The 22,334-nt window shown below is 42.2% G+C and overlaps 1 protein-coding gene across 1 annotated transcript in view; it reads left to right on the plus strand.

Moving 5' to 3' along the window:
* Window positions 1-22,010, plus strand: part of ncapg (non-SMC condensin I complex, subunit G) — a 28,289-nt gene extending 6,279 nt beyond the window's left edge. The window contains exons 3-21 of the mRNA XM_056280645.1: window positions 163-391; window positions 720-865; window positions 1,095-1,179; window positions 1,371-1,563; window positions 2,097-2,246; window positions 4,066-4,206; window positions 6,768-6,891; window positions 7,255-7,344; window positions 7,945-8,130; window positions 8,318-8,428; window positions 8,642-8,761; window positions 8,870-9,106; window positions 9,848-10,029; window positions 10,303-10,468; window positions 13,004-13,171; window positions 20,399-20,522; window positions 20,754-20,801; window positions 20,928-20,997; window positions 21,302-22,010. Of these exons, the coding sequence (XP_056136620.1) occupies window positions 163-391; window positions 720-865; window positions 1,095-1,179; window positions 1,371-1,563; window positions 2,097-2,246; window positions 4,066-4,206; window positions 6,768-6,891; window positions 7,255-7,344; window positions 7,945-8,130; window positions 8,318-8,428; window positions 8,642-8,761; window positions 8,870-9,106; window positions 9,848-10,029; window positions 10,303-10,468; window positions 13,004-13,171; window positions 20,399-20,522; window positions 20,754-20,801; window positions 20,928-20,997; window positions 21,302-21,428 (2,697 nt within the window). The 3' untranslated portion in view covers window positions 21,429-22,010. The remainder of the gene's footprint in view (window positions 1-162; window positions 392-719; window positions 866-1,094; window positions 1,180-1,370; window positions 1,564-2,096; window positions 2,247-4,065; window positions 4,207-6,767; window positions 6,892-7,254; window positions 7,345-7,944; window positions 8,131-8,317; window positions 8,429-8,641; window positions 8,762-8,869; window positions 9,107-9,847; window positions 10,030-10,302; window positions 10,469-13,003; window positions 13,172-20,398; window positions 20,523-20,753; window positions 20,802-20,927; window positions 20,998-21,301) is intronic.
* The last annotated feature ends 324 nt before the right edge of the window (window positions 22,011-22,334 follow it).

Genomic DNA, 22,334 nt, shown 5'->3' on the forward strand with positions numbered 1-22,334 from the left:
ATTCTGCTCTTTCCAGTATCTCTTAATCACACACCGTCCCAGGCCATGTCTGCCTTCTTCTTCCCTCCTCATCCTTTTCTTGTTCCAATCCCTTCCTCTTTCTTTCACCACCCCTAACCTTCTGCTGTGTCTAATGCTCCTACAAACCTGATCTCTCCACAGTCCCATAAGGCCAACAGCCATGCAGTGCGTTTCCGCACATGTCAGCTGATCAACAAACTGCTGGGCAGCATGGCAGAGAATGCACAAATCGACGACGACCTTTTTGACCGCATCCACCAGGCCATGCTGGTCCGGGTCACTGACAAGTTCCCGAATGTGAGGATCCAGGCCGCTTTGGCCATGACCCGCCTACAGCAACCAAAGGATTTTGACTGTCCCACCATCAATGGTGTGTATGTTGGGAAGAAATGTTAAGGAATTCAGTGCTTTGGTTGTTAAGTTCTTTGTATAATTTTGATTATTTTCTGATTTGTGAGTAAGTCAATTTTTGAACACAGTAACTCCATATAGCACAGAAAGACTGGCTGTACATACATTTTAATGTATACCAGATGTAATGTAATTCAGACTGTCTTTGTGTGTTGTAGTTTAGTCTTAAACACAAATAGACCAATATTCAGTAACTGTACCACAGTCTCCTGTTGCTACTCTAAAAAGTACATTGTGTTGATTGTAATTTCATGCTCCTCTCCCTGTCCTTAATTTTTACCATCCAGCCTATATGTTAATCTTGGAGAATGATTCAAATACAGAGGTGCGTCGTGCTGTTCTCTCTTGCATTGCCATGTCCACCCTCACCCTCCCCAAGGTGCTCAAACGCACCCAGGACATCAAAGAAAATGTTCGCAAGCTAGCCTACCAAGTAAGCCACTTGTTCAGATTTTCCACCCTATGTAGATTTATGCAGATACCTATTCAATTAGCATTTACAATATAATTAGTACTTTAAATTTATCTATATTCTATTACACAAATGTATACACTATCTATAGCATTTGTAAATGGATAATACATTTTGTCAGATTTTGGTTTGATGTAACTAGAATAACATTTTGAATGCATTTCCTTTTTGTCTTTTTTCTCTACTTCAGGTTCTTGCAGATAAGGTCCACATTAAGGCTATGACCATCGCACAGAGAGTCACTTTATTACAGCAGGGCCTCCATGACTCCTCAGGTACTAGACCAAGTTGTGTGTTTCTGTGTAGTGATTACTTTTTAATTATTCCTGAGGCAGAATTTGCAGGGATACTTATTTTGCAGCTGAAAAATTCGATAATGAAAGCCAAATATGGCTTGCGCTATTGGCATATATCCAACTTGTACGTATATCTGGGGTTTTTTTTTTTTTTTTGTTTTTTTTTGTAGAGGCTGTGAGAGAGGTGGTTCGTTCTCGCCTCCTACCAGCCTGGCTGCAGCAGCAGAATGGAGATGGTGTGAAGCTGCTCCATTGTCTGGACGTGGAGAACTGTGCCCAAACAGCCCTTGAGACAAGCAAAGCTCTCTTCGCCAACTCACTGACTGAAGAACTATTGCAGAACAGAGCACAGCTTGACAACAGGTACATTTAACAACAGGAAAATCTGTTTCTCATGGGTAAAATCCTTCAGCAGTCTTGGGTCACAAGTAGGGCTGTCTGGAATTCCTCTTTTTGGGCTTCGAATATTAGGCAGCAATGGGGGGTGGGGACTGACTGACCAACTGTGCAATATTCAAATTAAATAAATTACAGCCTTAGGCTATAAGAACTTAATTGTTTTCTGTTATTATTGTGTCTTTATCACATGCTATCATTAGGTTATTATAATTATTATGCTATTGAGAGACAAAGGCAAAATTGGACTTCAAGGCATTTCCTTTTTATTGAAATAAACCGTTTCAAAGTGAAATGGGTTGCTCATGAAAAGAAACAAGGCTTTTGTCAGTGCATGTTTTTCAAATGGTTTTCAGTTGCCAACTGCCATTCACCGTCTCCCGGGGAAAAAAAGTACTGATTTTTGCCGTCGATTACCATGGCAACAAACGAAGGTTTCAAAGCATTCGGGTCAGCCCTAGTCACAAGTTGCGTTTGTCTGTTCGTGTTTTTTCTAATAGGAAGTTGATCCCCATGGACACGCTGAGCTGCGAGAACGTGCTGTACTGGAGGGCTCTGTGTGAATTCATTAAGGCTAAGGGAGACGAGGGCGAAGAGATGCTCGAACAAATCTTGCCAGATGCTGCCTCTTATGCGGACTACCTCCACGGGTGAGATGGAAGACATTTTACCTTTGTAGTAAAGTAACTTGAATCAGACTACTGATCAAAACAAAAAGCATTTCCATTGCATTATTATTCTTAACCATTCTGTGTAGTTTTTACTGAGTGAGAATGGCTGGCATCAGTGATAATGGCTGTCTTGTGACTCCAGGTGTTTAAAGGAATGGCCAGTGTTTTCTGAGGATCTCAGCTTGTATGTAACTGTGTGGCTAGTGCAAGGCTCTCACAACTATGCTATTACAGCTGCGCAATTAACTCATGGCTTGTATTTAAGATATTTTTGCTTACTAATTTGAAGTGTGACTTTGATATAAGCATGATATACGCATTAATGACAAGACCTATACCTGCATGCTTGATTGTTTTGGTTCACATAATACACTTTTACCAGGTCAAAAGATTCATTGGTCTTATAATCCTCTGATTCAAAACTACAGCGAGGGTTTAGATGACGACGGCCAGTAAGCAGGGTAGCCATTGTTGTTGTTTTAGAATAGGGGCGACAGCTTAAGAATAGGGGCGACAGAACCTTTGCAGTAGCTGTCCCTGATCTCTGGAACAACTTACCAGTACACATAAGATCTGCTCAGACCCTAGAGACTTTTAAATCTTTGATAAAGACCTACCTCTTCTCGCTGGCATTCAATTCCAGTTGAGCTTGACACCATGATTTTATTGTGCAAATATACTTTTACTCTTATGTTTTATTGTTTACATTTTATATTCTTTATTTAATGTCTTCTTTACATATATTTTTATATTCATATATGCCACTTATTTTATATTGTATTTTAAACTTGTGCAGCACTTTGGTTCAACTGTGGTTGCTTTAAATGTGCTATATAAATAAACTTGACTTGACTTGACTTGTTTTCCCTAATACAGCACTGCTCACTGGTTGTGATCATTTAAAAAACCTCTACACACTTCACTGATTGAAGCTGCCTCTAATCCAAACAAATTCCTATTGAGACTTGCCAGACCACAATGAGCAAAGTAAAATTTATGGGCTAGCTGTGTGGGGTTAACCTCTTAAAAAAAACTTGCATTTTTGTCTTTAAATTGTTTGAACTTTTGCATTGGTTTGTCACTTTCAAAAAAGAGCCTGACTGCTTCCTAATCCATTTGACATGTGTTGTTTAAGTCATCAAGATTATCAACCAAAACTCTTTTTATGCAACATGTGAAGCAGGCAATGTCTGTAGATCAGAGAAAATAAATGTTTTTAGAGGTGGGGAAAAAAAACAGTTTTCTGTCAGTTCTGTTCACCCTCTGAAATGCTCAGTTCCTTCATTTTTCACTTTGTCACCTTAGGCCCCTGTGCCTCAACATCACCTGCCAAAACTGTGTGTGACGCTGCTCTTTTCATTTCACTTTAAATAAATTTGGTTTAATTTGCCGTTTGAGTGAGAAGTTCAAAGCCAATTTTACTAAGCATGGCTGCTTACAGTAAAGAAAGCAACTAGCTACTCTCTTTTTATTTGTATCTGATATACTACTTAATGGCATATATGGCAATGTCTAACCTTGTTTATGTGAACTAGTGTTAGTGATATTTGGCAAGCCAAAATATTATTGTATCACATCTTAACTTGACTATGTTGCTGAAGTAGTACTTTATTCAAGTAGTAAAGTATAATAATGATAATAAAGTATTGAAGTTGTACCACTAGGACTCAGACACCCGAAAGCAGTCTGTGTTTTGTATTTTGTCCTTAAGCCAGCTACATGCTTTATAATAACTTAAATGTGCTGTGTTAGTCAATATTTTCTCACAATAATGTGAATTATGCCCCACTAATAATAGGTATCTGAAGGTGTTGCCAGTGCTCTCTGAGGAACAAAGAGCAGACTTCAACCAGCTGGAGCTGGTCATGACCAAGGAGTTCATCGCTCAGCAGCTCATCCATCTTACTGGGTGTCTGGACACCAACGAGGAAGGTGGAAGGTAAGGGGACGCAAGGGGAATTGATGAAAGAATAAAAATGATTAACGGAAAAGCATCTTTGAATAGAAGGCATATGAGTTTAAATACTTGGGGTCAGCTGTCCAAAGTAACGGGGAGTGCAAGAGAGGGGTGAAGAAGAGAGTGTAGGCAGGGTGGACTGGGTGTCAGGAGTGATTTGTGACAGAAGGGTACCAGCAAGAGTTAAAGGGAAGGTTTACAAGATAGTTGTGAGACCAACTATGTTATGTGGTTTGGAGACAGTGGCACTGATGAAAAGACAGGAGGCAGAGCTGGAGGTGGCAAAGTTGAAGATGCTAAGATTTTCATTGGGAGTGACGAAGGACAGGATTAGGAATGATTATATTAGAGGGACAGCTCAGGTTGGACAGTTTGGAGACAAAGCAAGAGAGGCAAGATTGAGATGGCTTAGACATTTGTGGAGGAGAGATGCTGGGTATATTGAGAGAAGGATGCTGAATATGGAGCTGCTAGGGAAGAGGAAAAGAGGAAGGCCAAAGAGGAGGTTTATGGGTGTGGTGAGGGAGGACATGCAGGTGGCTGGTGTGATAGAGGAAGATGTAGAGGACAGGAAGAAATGGAAATGGATGTTCCGCTGTGGCGACCCCTAACAGGAGCAGCCGAAAGTAGTAGTAGTAGTAGAACTTTGGATAGAAGGAGCAAGAGATGCAGCAATTCATTCACCTGACCAGCTGTCTGGACACCAGTTTAGAAAGCAGATGGATGGCAGCAGAGTGGTATGTCAAGAGAGGGAAGAAGTTGAGAATGGATAGATTGATAGAGAGGTAAGAGATGTAGTCAGCATTACCGTTTGGTCAGCTGCTAGGAGAAGGCAGTCAGACAGTAGGAAGGAAAGGTGTGATGTAAAGGAGAGAATAGTGGCATGAAGGGAGATGGGGGGGACTTGTTATGTGGGTTATTCAAAATGGCAAGAGTTAAGTTGATTGGGAGTCTTTTTCTTTTCTTTCCTTTTTTTTTTTCTGGACTGGCTGACAGGCCAGCCCTACAAACACTATTGTCCTTGACTGAGTGACTACGTTAGAGTTACTGAGTGAGTGATTGTTTGACACGATTGCGTTGCTGGATCAGGTGACCAACAATGTCACTAAAGTTACACAATTGGTTGGCCAAGCGCCGAGAGGCATGAGGGAGAGCACACAGTTCAAGTACCCTAAATAACAATCATTTTGACAAAACACTCACTGGTGAATTCACAAAAGGATTGCGCAGCTTTTGCGGCCGGTAAACCTACAACACTAAGACAAAAAGAAACTGTAATTCTCAAAGTACCCGCAAAAAGTGAAATGCACCCCTAACCGCTGCCAAGCAAATAGCGTGTCAGTGCTCTGGTGTAATTTGTACATATTTAAATTAGGTAATATGCATACATTTGGCACAAAATTGGCCCCATTCTATGCAAAGTAGCCCCATTTCAAATGAAGTCATATTCACAAACACCAGCGCTAATAGACACATGCAGTTAGAGTGAAAATTATGTGTCTTCAGAGAATTGGTGGTAACTGAAGTGCATTTATAATGGGTGTCACGCCCAGACTTTCAAGTGATCATGGCGGCAGTGATTGTAGCCAGGTGAAGGCATCGCCATGCCAGGTGTACTTGTGAGTGGATATTTCACAGGAGAATATCACTTTTTGATTTAACAGATCAAAATCATTCGCAGGTACAGGTTGCCAGGTCTAACAATTCATGCGATACTTGATGACATCAAGGATGATATTGAACCTGCCTACTGTGTTCATGGCGCAAAGCCATCATTTATACTTTGCCACATGGATAATTGCAATCAGCTGCAAAAATTTGTGGGCGTGTTTGCGCTGTAATATCATTAGCGCAATATCTTTTGTGAATCGGACCTTGAGACGGGGAAGATAGTGGTTGCAAGTGCACAATTCATGGTGCCATCAGTGGCTGCAATCCATTCTATGTGAATTTGCCTGTCAATACAGAGTGAGTCTTAGAAAAATGAGACATTGGGGGCACCTGGTGGCTCACCTGTTAGAGCGCGTACCACATCAGGCTGAGTCATTACCACAGCGGCCTGGGTTCGAATCCGGCCTGAGCCCTTTGCTACATGTCATCCACTCTCTCTCCCCTGCCTTTCCTGTCTCTCTATGCTATTGCTATCAAATAAAGTTATAAAATGCCCAAAAAAAATCTTTAAAAAAAAAGAGAGGAAAATAAGACATCCACTGATAGAAACAGATGAAAGAGGAGGGGAAGTTAACAGATAATTAGAGTAGGTATACTTACAGTTAAATTAAGTTCTTTTTCCAAATCAAACATCCCAAGATTTGAGTGGAAACTATTGTTCTCAAACGTAGCTTAACAGTGTCATGTGATATGCTACTTCAGTACACTTTAACAACAAATATTACTGGGACCACTACAGAAAATTGCAGATAAACATTTAATATCCAGGAATTCACATTATAGACGCTACCACTGACTATCCCTGTAACAAATTGGCCACAATTTCAAACATTGACTGTAGGTTTTGTCTTGGTCTTGTTTCCTTTTCTCAGGAAACGTGTGCTGGCTGTGCTGCAGGAGATGTTGGCCTTGCCCCAAACGTCCCCATCTCTGGTCTCCCTACTCACAGAGAAACTCCTCAGACTCATCTCTGATGACACAAAGCGCATACAGATTGTGAGTTACAATGACAACACACACACCTCAACAATCATAGCCATGTGAGTGCTGTCAATCCAAACTATGAATTTTCTTTCTTTCTCTTCTTTTTTTGACAAATACCTAGGAGGACATGTCTCTGTCCTCCACACAATTCAGAGGGCAGGAAAGATGGGATTTAAAATATCAGATAGCAAAAGTTTTTATGGATTTTTGTTTGTAGATGTACATAGCAAAATGTACCACTGGACCCATTTATTTATATACCAAACTACTGTCTAGTATCTCGCATAATGCAAGAGTTCTGACTATACAATTTCCTGTTCAGGATGATATTGGTAATATTGCTACAGAAACTTATGGTTATGCTTATGTTTACAGGTAGCAGAAATCATCTCTGATATTCGGGAGCCCATCATGGAAAGCATTAAGCCTGTGGATGAAAACGAGAATCGCAGGCAGCAGGTCAAGGTGAGGAACCCTCTTTCTGTTGTGACCATCTAGAAGAAATAAGATTTCATTGATTAATTCCTGTCTCCCTCCTTTCTTACATCCCGCTTTGTGATGGTAATTGAAATTTTACACACTGGCACTGCACTGAATTCTTGAATTGGCAGCAACTGTTAAACTTTCATCAAAACCTATTGAAATTTCTGATAATGTCAGGTTCTTACACAGGATCATGCATTTTCTGCTATGAAAAGGAACAAATATATCGTGAAAACGTTTCACAGACAATTGCACAATTACATAGTATGACTGCATTCTACAATGAAAGGCAGAGTATGAAAGGTAAAGTATCAACTTTAGCAGTGATATTGAATTTTAAGAATCTGAAGTATTAAGGAGATTTGCAGTATGCAGCCATACCCTCCTCATTTCTTTCCAGCTATCTGCTACTCTCGACTCCTTTACATCTTTTTTTCCTCTCCATTTTTTGCTGTTAGTGGTCAAGTTGCCTGTCCTTAGGGGCCAAACATTGCTTGGAGTGTTGTAACCATGAACCACAGCAATGACCTTCCTCTCTTTTTCTGTATTCCTCTCTCCTTCGCCACATCTTCATCTTTCCAGTTAGCAGAAGTGAAAGTGCGTATCCTGGAGGCCAAACAGGAGCTAGAGGACTGTATTTCAGCCCAGGAGTTCAGCCGTGCTGAAGAGCTCAAGAACTCAATCATAGAGCTGGAAAACCAAAGGCAGACAATCCAGGATATTGCTGAAAGCAGCCACCCAGTTAACAAAGAAGTCTGCACTGAGAAGGTACACAATGCTGCCATACACAATAAACAGTGTGTCTATCCATTTGTACCTATTCTTCATTAAGACTTGACCTAAATAGTTAATCATGATTCTCCCTTGTGAATTTGTAAGGACCTAGAAAATAACCTTGATTTTTTTTTTTTTTGTTTTTTTTTTTGTGCATATGTGTGTGTGTGCTGCATTTCAGAATGACCCAGAGACCCTTTTAAGATGTCTGACAATGTGTGCTGAACTGCTGAAGTGGATGAACATTAAGACTCGTATAGGTCCAACAATAAGTGCCTTAATGTCCTCACTGGTAATTTGACATCAATAATCCATCCATGTCATTTTCACTTTCACTTAACTGTATTACAACATAAGTTCTACAGTAATGTTCACAGCCCACATTTCTCTTCTTTCTTTTTTTTTGGTTCATGTTCATATTTGTTAACTTTTTAAATTCTAATGTAACTGTATTTGTCATGTCAATGTATTTAAAAGACAGTATTCGTCTCTCTGTCTCTGTCAGATCCTGCCCAGTATAGCCAATGCTCATCCCGCTGTGCGCAACATGGCAGTGGTGTGTCTGGGGACCAGCACTCTGCACAGCAAAGAGCTGGCCAAAACACACATCGTGCTGCTGCTGCAGGTAACACCAAGCAATCACACACCCTGACATACACTAGTATTATTTATAAATCTGCCCCATGTAAATGTAGACATGTACTAACCCCCCCTTATGTGCATGCTTGTGTAGATTGCCCAGTTGGACGACTTCAAGATCCGCATTAGTGCTCTGCAGGCCATCATCGACCTATTGCTGCTATTTGGCTTCCAGCTGCTCTCTGAAAAACCTGCCTCTCAGACAGCTCTGCCTTCCCAATCACCTGACAGACAGGAAGGGGAAGCATCAGTAGCTGAGGAGAAGGGGGATATAACAGAGGACACAACACAGAGCATACTTATGTTGCTGTCAGAATTCCTGGACAGTGAGGTCTGTGTTTGACTTATAAGAATGAACCCTGCGTAACTCAAATAGCAGTGAACTAGAGAAAGTTTACAAAGAATATTTCCACATATAACATGAGCCCACAACTTTGCACTATTATATTCGGTCAGGCTCATTATGCCTAGACTAATAACAAGTGCACCTTTCACTTAAATATGAACAAAAAAATAAGCCAATTACCACAGGAGTTTCAATGCAATTTAGCATTTTGGATCCACAGCGGGTTGATTTTCTTGCCTTTAGTCCTTTAACCACTACAAAAAAAAAAAAGAAATTGTCAGAGAGATAGAGAAGTTTTATAATCATGAGCCTTGGGCTAAAATGGACCTGATGGTTATAAAGTGTTAACAATACTCAATCTCTTGTAGTCGTTCTGATGATCAAGTTTTGGTTCTCAATTGATCAAAACATCCCTTCATGAACCCACAGTACACAGCATCAAGTCCTTGTTTCTTTAATTTGATTCGGACCTTAGTGAAATTGCTTTCCCACCAAAAAAGGTCTGCAATGTGCGATTAGACCTGTACAGAGGCAGTGACTTTTTAGCAGTAACGTTTGGACTAGTTTGATACTTACCAGAGGTCACATGGTGTGTCGCACCTTTGAAAAAAATAAACCCAAGTTAACCAAATGGTTGGAGAAATATGGACAAAATGGTATACTGTAGGTGTGAAAATCCTGTTAGTCAAGAATATTGTGACAATTTCTGTGTCTCTCCATGTCCAGGTGTCTGACTTGCGTACAGAGACAGCAGAGGGTCTGGCCAAGCTTATGTACACCGGCCACATCTCCAGTGCCAAGATGTTGTCCCGCCTGGTGTTGCTGTGGTACAACCCTGTCACTGAGGATGACACCCGCCTGCGACATTGCCTTGGCGTCTTCTTCCAGCTCTACGCCCGTGAAAGCAGGTCTCTCTCACACACACACACACACACTCACACTTGTGGGCATCTCATTTAAGGAATTGGAAGACAGTATGAGGTTTTCCTATCTCATCTTGTTTTATATACAAAAAAATTATAGTAAATAATCCTTAGTAAGTGAATGGTCACCTTCGTTAAAATTTGAATCGATTGATATGACTTCTTTTTTGCACTCTGTTATTTCATATTCCAATAAATATGTATTATTTATATCCATATGGTAAGGAGAGTGCATGTGTGTGCCTATGTGTCACTTAGGGCCCACCAGGAAGTAGTAGAAGAGTGTTTTCTGCCAACAATACGAACGCTAACAAACGCCCCGGCCACCTCTCCACTGGCTGAGGTGGACATCACCAATGTGGTTGACTTGCTTGTTGAGCTGACCCGCCCTACTGCTCTGATCAAGCCCTCAACCAATACTGAGGTAAGGAATGCTTCTCTATGCCATTTAATACACTTTATTGTTGTCATAGGGAAACGTCCCTCAGACTTTCACTACTTCTGTTCCATATTAATTAGACAGACGACCTAACACAAGCCTCAGTAAGAGCAACATAACTAAATGCCATCTAGTAAGAGACTCGCACACATCTACACATTCACTCATCTACACCTATGTCCTGTTGGACTCGAACCCAGTTTTTTGGCACTTGCGTTGTTGTCCCCTGACTAGATCCTTGCTTGTGTTGTATTAACTCTCACATGTATGTTGCTTTGGATAAAAGCATCTGCTAAATGAAATTGTAACACCAAAGGTGTAGGGGCAGTGAAGACATATTGTATAACCCCTACGCCAAATAACTCACATTACCTAGGAGCGAAAAAAAACTTGATTGCTTTTGGCCGGAAAGAACGTTCATAGCGGTTCAGTGTACACCAGCAGCCATATCAACATGTACCCTGGCTCTGCCGAATGACGGAAGCTAAGCGGGTATGGGCTTGGCTCCTACTTGGAAGGGAGACCTCCCAGGAAAATTGAATTGCTGCTGGAAGTGGTGTTGGTGGGCCAGTAGGGGGCAGTCTTCCCTCTGGTCCTAAGCTGCTACTACTACTACTTTCGGCTGCTCCCTTTAGGAGTCGCCACAGGGACACTATGCTGTAGGAGATGCCATCCTTTGGATGAGACGCTAAACCAAGGTCCTGAATCACTGTGGTCATTAAGGATCCAATGGCACTTATCGCAAAGAGTAGGGGGTCCCCCAGTGTCCTGGCAAAAATTCCCAACCTGGTTCTCTCGAGCTGGCCACCTAATCACCCCCCAGTATGACTGGCTCAACGATTCCTCCCTCTCTACCTCAAGCTGATGTGTAGTGAGCGTTCTGATGCAAAATGGCTGCCGTGCATCACCCAGGTGGGTGGTACACATTGGTGGTGTTTGATGAGAGTTTCCCCCCTTGACTGTGAAGCGCTTTGGGTGTCTAGAGCACTATATAAATGTAATTCATTATTATTACACTTGGGAACCTTGAATCTTGAGCAGGAATTCTGTATAAAAGATTTGAGTGGGGTCAGATACTAGGGTCGCGAGCCCTGTGACCATCAACATCATGTGTTGGGGGGGAAAAGCAATTACCATAAGTGTCATCTCTAACCAGATAATGATAAATAAATAGAGCTTTGACGGATTGAATAGTTTGTATTTAATTGTACAACCTATAAAATTGCTTTAACCCCTATTATTCAAATCCCACATGAGCATCCACCCATGCAAAATGAGCCCATTTGTTGCAATCTTTCAAATCAAATGTCTTTGTTTCGAACATGCAAAATAAAAGAAAAAATGACCAAGCATAAAAAAAACCAACAACAACAAATGATAAAGATAAAACCAGAATTCAACAAGAATTCTCAATAGAGAATCCAACAAATATTATATGTTCGAAAAGGAGCAGGAGGAAGTTACTACTTATAAATTATCTTTTCTTTTCTTTAAATTTATTTCTGATTTTTCCCTTTTTCTCACAGTTTAGTGGCCAATCGATCCCTATTTTAGTTCAAACACCCACCCTTGTACTACATGTGTTCGCCAACTGCATCTCTCTGGCCAGCAGTCTCGAAGGAGATGCCTCCCCACTTTCGTGACAAGACGAATCCAGGCCGAACCACTGCTTTTTCCAACACACACAGAGACAACGCATTCATGTGACGAACACAAGCTGACCCCCCCCCCCCCAAAAGACAGCGTTGCCAATTATTGCTGCTTCGTCGACGATTCCGGGGCGCAAACCCCGGTCCCCAGTGGGCAACTGCATCGACACAAAGCCGATGCTTAGACTGCTACACTACTGCGGACCCTTATAAATTATCTTTATTAGAAGACAGGCATATAGTGTTGATTTTGGGACACTATATTTGTTGTCAAAAGCTGCATAGCACCATAACCTTTTTTTTTCCCCATCCATCCATTATCCAAACCGCTTAGCTTACGTAGGGTCATGGGGATGCTGGAGCCTATCTCAGCAGTCATTGGGCAGCAGGTGGGAGACACCCTGGACAGGCTGCCAGTCCATCACAGGGTTGACACACATTCACACCTAGGGACAATCTAGTCTGGCCAATTCACCTGACCTGCATGTCAGTTTTTTTTAAACCCTTAAAAACTAAAGAAAGCCTCTGCTCTTTTTTCACGTGTGTGTGTGTGTGTGTGTGCATGCGAGAGTGTTTTTGTTACCTTTTGAAGCCCTTTTCTGGTATAAACACTAACCTTGTTGGGACCAGTAGTCCTTATGTGGGGACCAAAGCCCAGTCCTAGTTAGGCAAAATGTCATTTCTGACATCCTGGTTAAGGTTAGGGGTAAGGTGTGAATTGAGGTTGGGTTAGGGTTAGACATGAACTGGTTATGGTTAAAGTTAGGGTTTGGGTTGGACTGTCCGCAGAGAATGGAAGGCAATGCAATGTCCTAATAAGGATAGCTGTGCAAACTTTTGTGTGTGTGTGTGTGTGTGTGTGTGTCTTCAGGACATGTGCGTCCATGACTTCCTGGCGGTGCGTGTGTGTGGAGAGATGATAAAAGACCCCACAGCCCCAGAGGTGCGTCTCTATGCCAAGACTCTTTGCAACCTTGAACTCAGCACAAATGAAACCAGCAGGAGAGATCTGCTTATGCTGCTGCAGCAGATCACACAGGTGGGAACTGGGAAAGCATGGATGCATACACACACTGCAGATCATTACATGCTGTTCAGAATGTAGTATCTAACCATTAGTCCATGGGCCAGAGCCCAAAATTTCCTATTTCGGTACACTCAAGGTGGCAAAACTTACTTATAATTTTTGAAAGGATCCATGTCTGTAGATGATATTTTGGTATGATAACCATTCCTGAGTGGCAGCTGTATCACAGTTATCAGCTCATGAAGTTAACCACCCCCTAAAGTAAATTGCATTTTAGACGCTGGTGCATATCCTGCTTTAGCCTCATGGTCAGGACATTTTTCAATGTTCTATAATATTGTCTTTGGTATCATTTTAAAGGGGACCTTCTTAGCTTTCATTCAAGCCCTGTTGTGGATATTTCTCACAAATATAGAGGTCACTTGAGCTCTTCAACCCGTCAATAACACACATCTTTCTGCATTGTTCGCCTAAACTATATACTTTCTTTTAGCCCTGTGGCATCTAGGAATATCAGGGACACAAAACACAAAAACTGGAATACTCACAGGACTGTAAAGATTCAGGAAATGTATAATATACCCATACTATTTCATTGTGTGTGGTGATTGTGAACCTTAAATTAGAAGGGCATTATTACTAAGAAACTAACTAGACCAAAGCCAGTTAGTCCATGGGTCAGACCAGATATCGATATCACCCAAGGTGACACAACTTCACTGGTGCCATTTTATTTGGTACACTAACAGAAGTAAAATAATACATGATAACCTTTCCAAATGAGCAGCTATTTCATTTTTCTTTCAGGAAACCTGTTTCTGTGCCTCTCACGATTGTGTATTTGCCCAGATTTTTACAAATATAGCATTTCAACACCCCTGGTACTGATTAGCCTAGCTTAAACTCTGGGACAGTTCTTAGTTGGCCAACAACCAAGGATAACCAGTACTGTGTACTTCCATTCATTGTGCTAAGCTAGGCTAACGTGCAGCCAGATAGCTTTCTACTAAACACATATAGAGGAAACTGGTATCTATCTTCTTGTGTCACTCTGGAGAAGATTGTAAGCTAATTTCCCATAATGTTAGCATGTTCTTTTAATGTATATGTTAATATGATTAGTTAAAGTGGCTACGAGGAACTTTCATCTTGTGTTGATTTTAGCGGCCTCATGTGGACAAAATACAGCTGTTGCATAGCAACTAGGTAATGTATCTATTTGTGGCTATGTAAGATAAATAATGGTAATATGACGCTGGTGAAGCAAAGTAAACTTTGTTTTAGTAGTGTTCATACACCTAAGTTACATGTATTTGTTTGTATGTGGCAGGTGAAAACTGACTGAATATGGCCACTGGTGAACAAGCAAGTTTTTACCCAATACCAAAGCGCCCACGGGTGGAGTGCATTATCCACTGTTCTGATGATACAGATAAGCTGGTTTCACTACAAAGTGTCGACTCATGGAGAACTCTGCTCAGGGCAGCTCAGATACGAAATCATGCACCAGTTTTGAAACTGGCAAAAGACATTCCTGAGGGACAGATTCCAGCAATCTACTACCACAGAAAGTGTCGCAGTATCTTCACTATGAAGCAAATTCTTGATGGCCTCCTTGCAAAAGAAAAGAAAAGTTGTGTCTCTGCTGAAGAGAAACAATCTAAGAGAGTAGCTCGACATGCTCCAAGTACATCTAGGACTTATGATGCAGAGTGCGTATTTTGTCAGAAAAACAGCAAATATTCCAAGAGACAGAATACGAGAGAAGTACTGGTGCAGTGTCGAGAACTGCGAGCTGATGCAAAGATCAGGAGTGCAGCCACAAAGAAAAGGGACAGCAGAATCCTTGCCATTGTGAGTAGAGACCTTGTAGCAGCTGAAGGGCACTACCACAGGTCATGCTATAGACTTTACACCAAAGAAGAGGTTTCCAAAGGAGAGGTTGCCAGCAATGAAGATGATGATGCTGCAGCCCAGTATGAAGCTGCTGTGAATAAGGCATACAATGAGCTGTTCCTCTTCATCAGGATGGAGCTTTTTGGCAATCCTCAAGTGATGACAATGACTGATCTCTCTTCTAGACTGGTAGCTTCAATGAACTCCCAAAGCATTGCCCAAGTCAAGGAATCAACCAAGAAGCACATAAGGCGAAACCTGGAGAGTGAGTTTGCTGGAGCCTTGCAGATATTCCCTGATGAGAAAGGAAAATTCCTCCTCTATCCCGATAACTTGTCCATGAGGGAACTTGCCAAAGAAAATCAGTCTCTCAAAAGGGAGCTGCAGACCCTGAAAAGTGTCAGTGCACAAGATGTTATAGCCAAAGCAGCCATCAAATTGAGAGCAGACATTAAAAGTCAAGATGTTCCTCAAACCTGGCCGCCTGAAGTCAAACCAGAAGCAGAATGTCCTACCATTCCAGAGTCGCTCATTATCTTCCTGTACTCTCTACTCACAGGCTCAAATGATCCTGATCATGCATCCCAGAGAGTGCAGTGCCTTCTGCAGTCATTTGGCCATGACATAGTATATGCAGTGACATGTGGAAATACCAAGCCTTCCAAGCACATTGTTCTGCCATTCAGTGTCAAATCGTTGACAGGAAATGTAGAGTTGATAAACATCCTCAACCGACTTGGTCACAGTGTCCTATTCACAGATGGAAGAGATCAACACTGCCCTGTGTCTCCAGAAACTCTCATCATCGGGGAGTGGCATTGCCCTTCCAGCTAACATCCATCCTGGCATATTCACAACTTTAGCCTGGGACAATATCGACCGTCTTGAAGAAACTGTCAGTGGTGAGGGAACATCTCACAGAGTCAATGGGATTGCTGTGCAAGCAAAGCCAGTCAACCCACTTCCTGTCCAACCCATGCCCACTGTTCCCAAAACAAAGAAGAGAAGCATTGATAGACCCCCACCAATGTTACCAACTTACAATGCTGGACAACGGGTAGGGCCACCACAAAGCAAAAAGTCAGATGCCGACACTGCAGCCAATACTAAGCTTGCCAGAGAGAAAAACCTTCTTTGGGTCCTAGCACGCATGTCACAACAAGAACAGTCAGTCAGCAGCTGGACAGGCTTCAACATCCTGACTCGAGGAGAGTCATGGTCATCCCCGACAAGATAGGCTATCTGCCTACCATCAATGCTCCAGCGACACAAATGTCTACTGTCAACGAGGTGCTTAACCAGTCACTGAGCATCATGCAGTGCTTAGGCCTGAGGAAGATTGTCTGTGTCTTTGACCAAGCCCTGTATGTGAAGGCTGTCAAGATCACATGGAAACACCATGACAAGTTCCATGATATCATCGTTAGGCTTGGGGTATTCCACACCATCTGCACACTGCTGGCAATAATAGGAAAGCGTTTCCAAGATGCTGGACTCAAAGACCTCTGCATTGAGTCTGGCATGATTGCAGAAGGCTCAATTGCTGGTGTTATGGATGGCCGCAAGTACAACAGGGCAGTGCGACTACACAAGCTCCTGTATGAGGCTCTCATGCGACTGACCTTGGATGGTTTCCTGTCCTGGTTGGAAGAAACTCACAGGAATGACATGGTTCAGCTGAATGAGACACTGAAGACCATTGACAGCCTTGGGAAAGAAGTCTCACAACATGCTTTGAAGGAGGTCCTCGAGAACAGCTCTTGTACACGCATCATGGATCTATTTGAAGTCTACCGTGAGTTCCTTAGAGGTGGAAACGGCAGCCTCTCGAACTTCTGGATGTCCTATTTGGACATGGTTGAAATCTTGTTGGGGCTCATCCGAGCATCCAGAGAGGGAGACTGGATGCTACACTTGGCTAGCATTCGAGCAATGATCCCATGGTGCTTTGCTTATGACAGGATGAATTATGCACGCTACCTCCCCTACTACTACGCCCAGATGTCTGAGCTGCCCATCACACACCCAGATGTGTACACAGAATTCATGGAAGGAGGCTTCTCAGTCCAACTGGGCTCCACCAATCCCTTTGGCCGAATCCCTGTTGACCAAGCTATAGAAGAAACGGTGAACAAAGACACCCAAACAGCTGGAGGGACAAAGGGATTCAGCTTGAAGCCAGGAGCTGTGACCAAATATTATCTCACAGCTGAGTATAGAAGCATGTACCTCAGACAGCTGAGAGACCTGACAGGTCAAGGCAGGTGCAAATGGTCTCATCCAGATCTACAGAGTCCAAGGATCAAGAGAGATGAAGCAGATGTCCAGTCTCTCATGGACCTTATGGAGAATAACTGGCTCAATCCTATGTCCCCTGATGAGATTGATTTGGTTAGCCTCTCCACTGGCAACATGGCTCCCCCTGATGTGACCATAGGTCTCTTGAGAGCTCTTGAGAAAGGAGAAGAGGCCTACCAAGCATTCCAGCAAACAAGGTTAGATGCAGACCCACCACCTGTGAAATTCCACGACAAGATGACCAAGCAAAGTCTGAAAACATTCTCCAATGTCAGCACAAAACAAGCTCATGGAAAGAAAGCACAGGATGTGGTTCTGAAGGCAGATAGAAACCTTTTCAGTAACATGATCCTGGTGGCTGAAAGCAGGAAGGTGAATCTGAAGGATGTCCTTGCCTACCCATTGGGCCCACTACCATGGGCACTGGCAAATGCTGATGGGTCCTTACGAAAAACAAACAAGGCTGCACTTGCCAGAGAGCTTGAAAAGAATGTATCTCCTGCAGAAGACATCCCAATCCCATCTACTTCCATCATTGATGGGATGAGCCTGGTCCAAAAAATGAATGGCAACAACAAAACCTTTGCACAGGTGGCAGAGTCAGCCTTGACCCAGGTCCTCCATGAGGGAGCACAGAGTGGGAGGATTGATGTTGTTTTTGATGTCTATCACCAGACTTCGATCAAAGATGCTGAACGACTGAACCGGGGTGGAGACATCACTCTCCAGTACAAGAATCTTGCAGGGGGACACCACGTCCAGCAGTGGAGAAAATTTCTGTGCAGTTCCTCCAACAAGACCAGTCTCATCAAGTTTCTGGTGGAAGAGTGGAAACTCCCACGATACAGAGCTATGCTGCATGGCAAGGTGTTGTACATGACCTGTGAGGAAACCTGCTACAAGTTGACAGAAGATGGGTGTGAGGAAGCAGCAGAACTGCACTCCACACATGAAGAAGCTGACACCCGTCTGCTCCTGCATGCATTGCATGCAGCAAATGCGGGCTCAAAGTCAGTTATCATCACAGCTGAGGACACTGATGTCATGGTGCTTTGTCTTGGCTTCCAGAAGGACATCACCTGTCCCATCTACCAGAAGTGTGGGACTCAGAACCGCACACGGTTTGTCGACATCACCAAACTGGCAAGTTCACTTGGAGACAGCATCTGTGACAGCCTAATTGGCTTACATGCCTTCACAGGCTGCGACACTGTCAGTGCATTCGCTGGTCGAGGGAAGCTGAATGCCCTGAAGATAGTGAGAAAGCACACTTCCTGCCAAGAGACTTTTAGTCAACTGGGACAGACATGGAATGTGAGTGATGAGCTGTTCCAGAAAATTGAGCAGTTCACCTGTCGGATGTATGTTGCTAATAGCAGCACTGCTGAGGTGAACAAACTGCGTTACCAGCTCTTCTGCACCAAAAGGGGAGAGGTTGAGTCCAGCCAGCTGCCGCCATGTAGAGACTGTCTCTTTATGCATGTTCAACGAGCCAACTATCAGGCAGCAATATGGAAGTGCTGTCTGCAGGCTAACCCTGTGGTGCCAAGCCCTACTGAGTATGGATGGACAGACGATGAAGGCAAGCTGGCCATTTACTGAATGCGCTCCCCACCTGCACCAGATGTGGTCTTGGAAATGCTAACATGCAAGTGTGTGCATTCATGCAAAATGCCAAGCTGCATGTGCCTGTCAAATGGACTTCCATGCACAGACATGTGCAGGTTACAGACCTGCAGTAACCAAAAACAGCAGGATGGTCCAGAACTGGACTTTGAACTTGGGGAGTCAGATGATGAGAGAAACGAGCAGTTTGATGAATGACAGTGTGATGATTCTGATGGTATTACTGTGGTAGTAGTCTATTGATGCACAGGATGTTGATTCTGGACTCGGTTACCCAGAGCTTGATAACAATAATGTAACCATATTCACATATACCCATTACCCTACCCATTACCATTACATATACCCACTAATGATATGGGATTACATGTATCATTGACTAAGTATATGTAAATGTCAATGTTGTTTAAAATATTAAAATAGTTCATTACCTCACTATGGTATTCCTTTTTATCATGTATTTTGATTGTGTATTTAAACAAATGTATAGAGACCAGTTTGTGACCTAACTGGCTTTGGTCTAGTTCTCATTTAAGGTTCACAATCACCTCACACAATGAAATAGTATGGGTATATTATACATTTCCTGAATCTTTACAGTCCTGTGAGTATTCCAGTTTTTGTGTTTTGTGTCCCTGATATTCCTAGATGCCACAGGGCTAAAAGAAAGTATATAGTTTAGGCGAAAATTGCAGAAAGATGTGTGTTATTGACGGGTTGAAGAGCTCAAGTGACCTATATTTGTGAGAAATATCCACAACAGGGCTTGAATGAAAGCTAAGAAGGCCCCCTTTAAAATGATACCAAAGACAATATTATAGAACATTGAAAAATGTCCTGACCATGAGGCTAAACCAGGATATGCACCAGCGTCTAAAATGCAATTTAGTTTAGCGGGTGGTTAACTTCATGAGCTGATAACTGTGATACAGCTGCCACTCAGGAATGGTTATCATACCAAAATATCATCTACAGACATGGATCCTTTCAAAAATTATAAGTAAGTTTTGCCACCTTAAGTGTACCGAAATATCGTCTGGCCCATGGACTACATGTAGATGGTACTTGTTAATAAATGTTAAAAAAAAAATTACCCACCTCATCACTTATTGGGTTTCGTTTGGACACTCGTGTACTAAATTTAATTTCAGATGATTTAAACTTTTATGTCACCTGTTTACAAAGTGGTGGACTTGATTCATTATTTAAATTTTTTTTTCTTTAAAATAAAAGAGGGGTTGGAGTAAGTACCAAAATGTGTTTGCATATAAATGACCCAGACCTGTCGCCAATCCATGTTTATAATCAGTCGGTGGTGTCATACTGAGATGAATGTTATGTTATTCCTGTTGCCTCAGTTAAAACCCCTTTTTTTCCTCAATTCCCCCGCACTTCAATCGGTCCTTCTCTTCTCCTCAGGTGGTGAAGGATCGTATTTGTCTCCGTGCTGTGGAGAAGTTGATTGGTAAGCTGTCGGATTCCAAGGAACAGGCCGAGCTTCTCAGCGCTAGTGCACTGCAGCCACTGGATGTCAATGCAGACGGTAACATACTCCACCTCACACACTTTTTCAAGTATCCGTGAACAAGGGGTCTCACCAGATTTGAATGTAATCTGTTACAACTGTCTTCCTGTAACAGGATTATTGCCTATTACCAGAATGGTAAATGGACTAAAACATACATCCCTCCATTTTATTCAGTGTCTGTTCGGCCAACAGTTTTGCACAAGGAAAAAGTATGAATTTCCTTTTTCCCCAAATCTTTGCCCACAGAGACTGCAACAGAGGATCCGTCAAAATCTGCCAAGAGGCCAAAAAGAGGTAATATTGAGCCTCTAATATTGCAACTGTTCACTGCTACTCAGTAGTTTTCCACCTAGCTTTGGTTGTCGACTACTCATCACAATTTGTGGTAACCTGAGTGTTTGTGTGCATTTGTGTGTTCAGGTCAAAGGAAATGTTACGCAGCGAAAGGGTCTAGAAAGTCTAGTAGAAAGGCGGAGTCTTCAGAAGAGAGGTGAATGTTTGGTGGTAGTACTCATATGGTATAAGAAAACCTTATTAGAGGACTGCAATGGACATAAGCCTTTGGGCTTTATTGCATTTTCATCCTCGATGATTTTCAATGTATGTAATGACTGCAGTGCAGTGTTACATGTGTTTTTTAATCATCAAAATAAATTCGTTCATTTCCAAAATTGGTGCTTTTTCAAGACAATATACCAACGTTTACCAACTTTTTATTACCTTCTCTCTTGTACCTGGATTTTTCTATCTTAACTGTTGCTTCTCCTTTACTCCATTTGGTTGGGGCTTTTCAGTGATGGAGAAAACGTACCAGAAACCGTGTATGTGCCGCGTCCGTCTCGCCGCGCCCGAGCAGCTGCTCTAGAGAAAACCAAGCTGGACCTCACTGCTCTCATAAATCAGGAGGCCAACACATCCTAGAGCACAGGCTGGTCATCAGAGCTGGCTTTGGACCTGTTCAATCTGCTGCCTATCTTATGATGGGAATTTGAACTTTAAACAATTAATTTTTTTCTTTCATGGCAAATGTAGTTTAAATTTTTATGACAAAATTGCTCATTTACATCTATTTTTTGTGTGAATTGAACTGAAACTTGCATAAATCCATAATTTCAAGCACTTTGTCCCTGTTGTGTTAGACATCAAAAAAAATAATTTCTGTTTGATTTTTGATGTTTTCTCAGTTTATACTGTTGAATGTGATAGAATGCACCTGTGCTCCACTGATGGCAGTCCCCTTAATTGGTAAACCAGGATTTTATGCTAGTTTAATACCAATAAAATGTAACTATTGCTTTACTAAAAATTGTTCCTGTTCTTGTGCAATCATCAGCTTAACGGTCAGGCAAGTAAAGGTGCACACAGTATTAATAAAGATATGATGAAAATATGAACAGTATTAGTCTATAAATCGATCTGAGGATGAACAGTAAATAATTTTTAATTTGCTGTTAGCTGTAATGCTGGTTCCAGAATAGTTCCTCACCCATAGCTTGAGCCAACCCAACATTTTTATTTTTAGGATCAGCGGTTTGGATATATATATATATATATATATATATATATATATATATATATATATATATATATATATATATATGGCAGCACGGTGGTTACACAGTTGCCTCACAGGAAGAAGGTCCTGGGTTCGAGCCCCGGGGTAGTCCAACCTTGGGGGTCGTCCTCTGTGTGGAGTTTGCATGTTCTCCCCGTGTCTGCGTGGGTTTCCTCCGGGTGCTCTGGTTTCCTCCCACAGTCCAGACATGTAGGTCATGTGAATCGGCCGTACTAAATTGTCCCTAGGTGTGAATGTGTGTGTGTCGGCCC

Source organism: Lampris incognitus, chromosome 5 (assembly GCF_029633865.1).
Source record: "Lampris incognitus isolate fLamInc1 chromosome 5, fLamInc1.hap2, whole genome shotgun sequence".
NCBI lineage: Eukaryota > Metazoa > Chordata > Actinopteri > Lampriformes > Lampridae > Lampris > Lampris incognitus.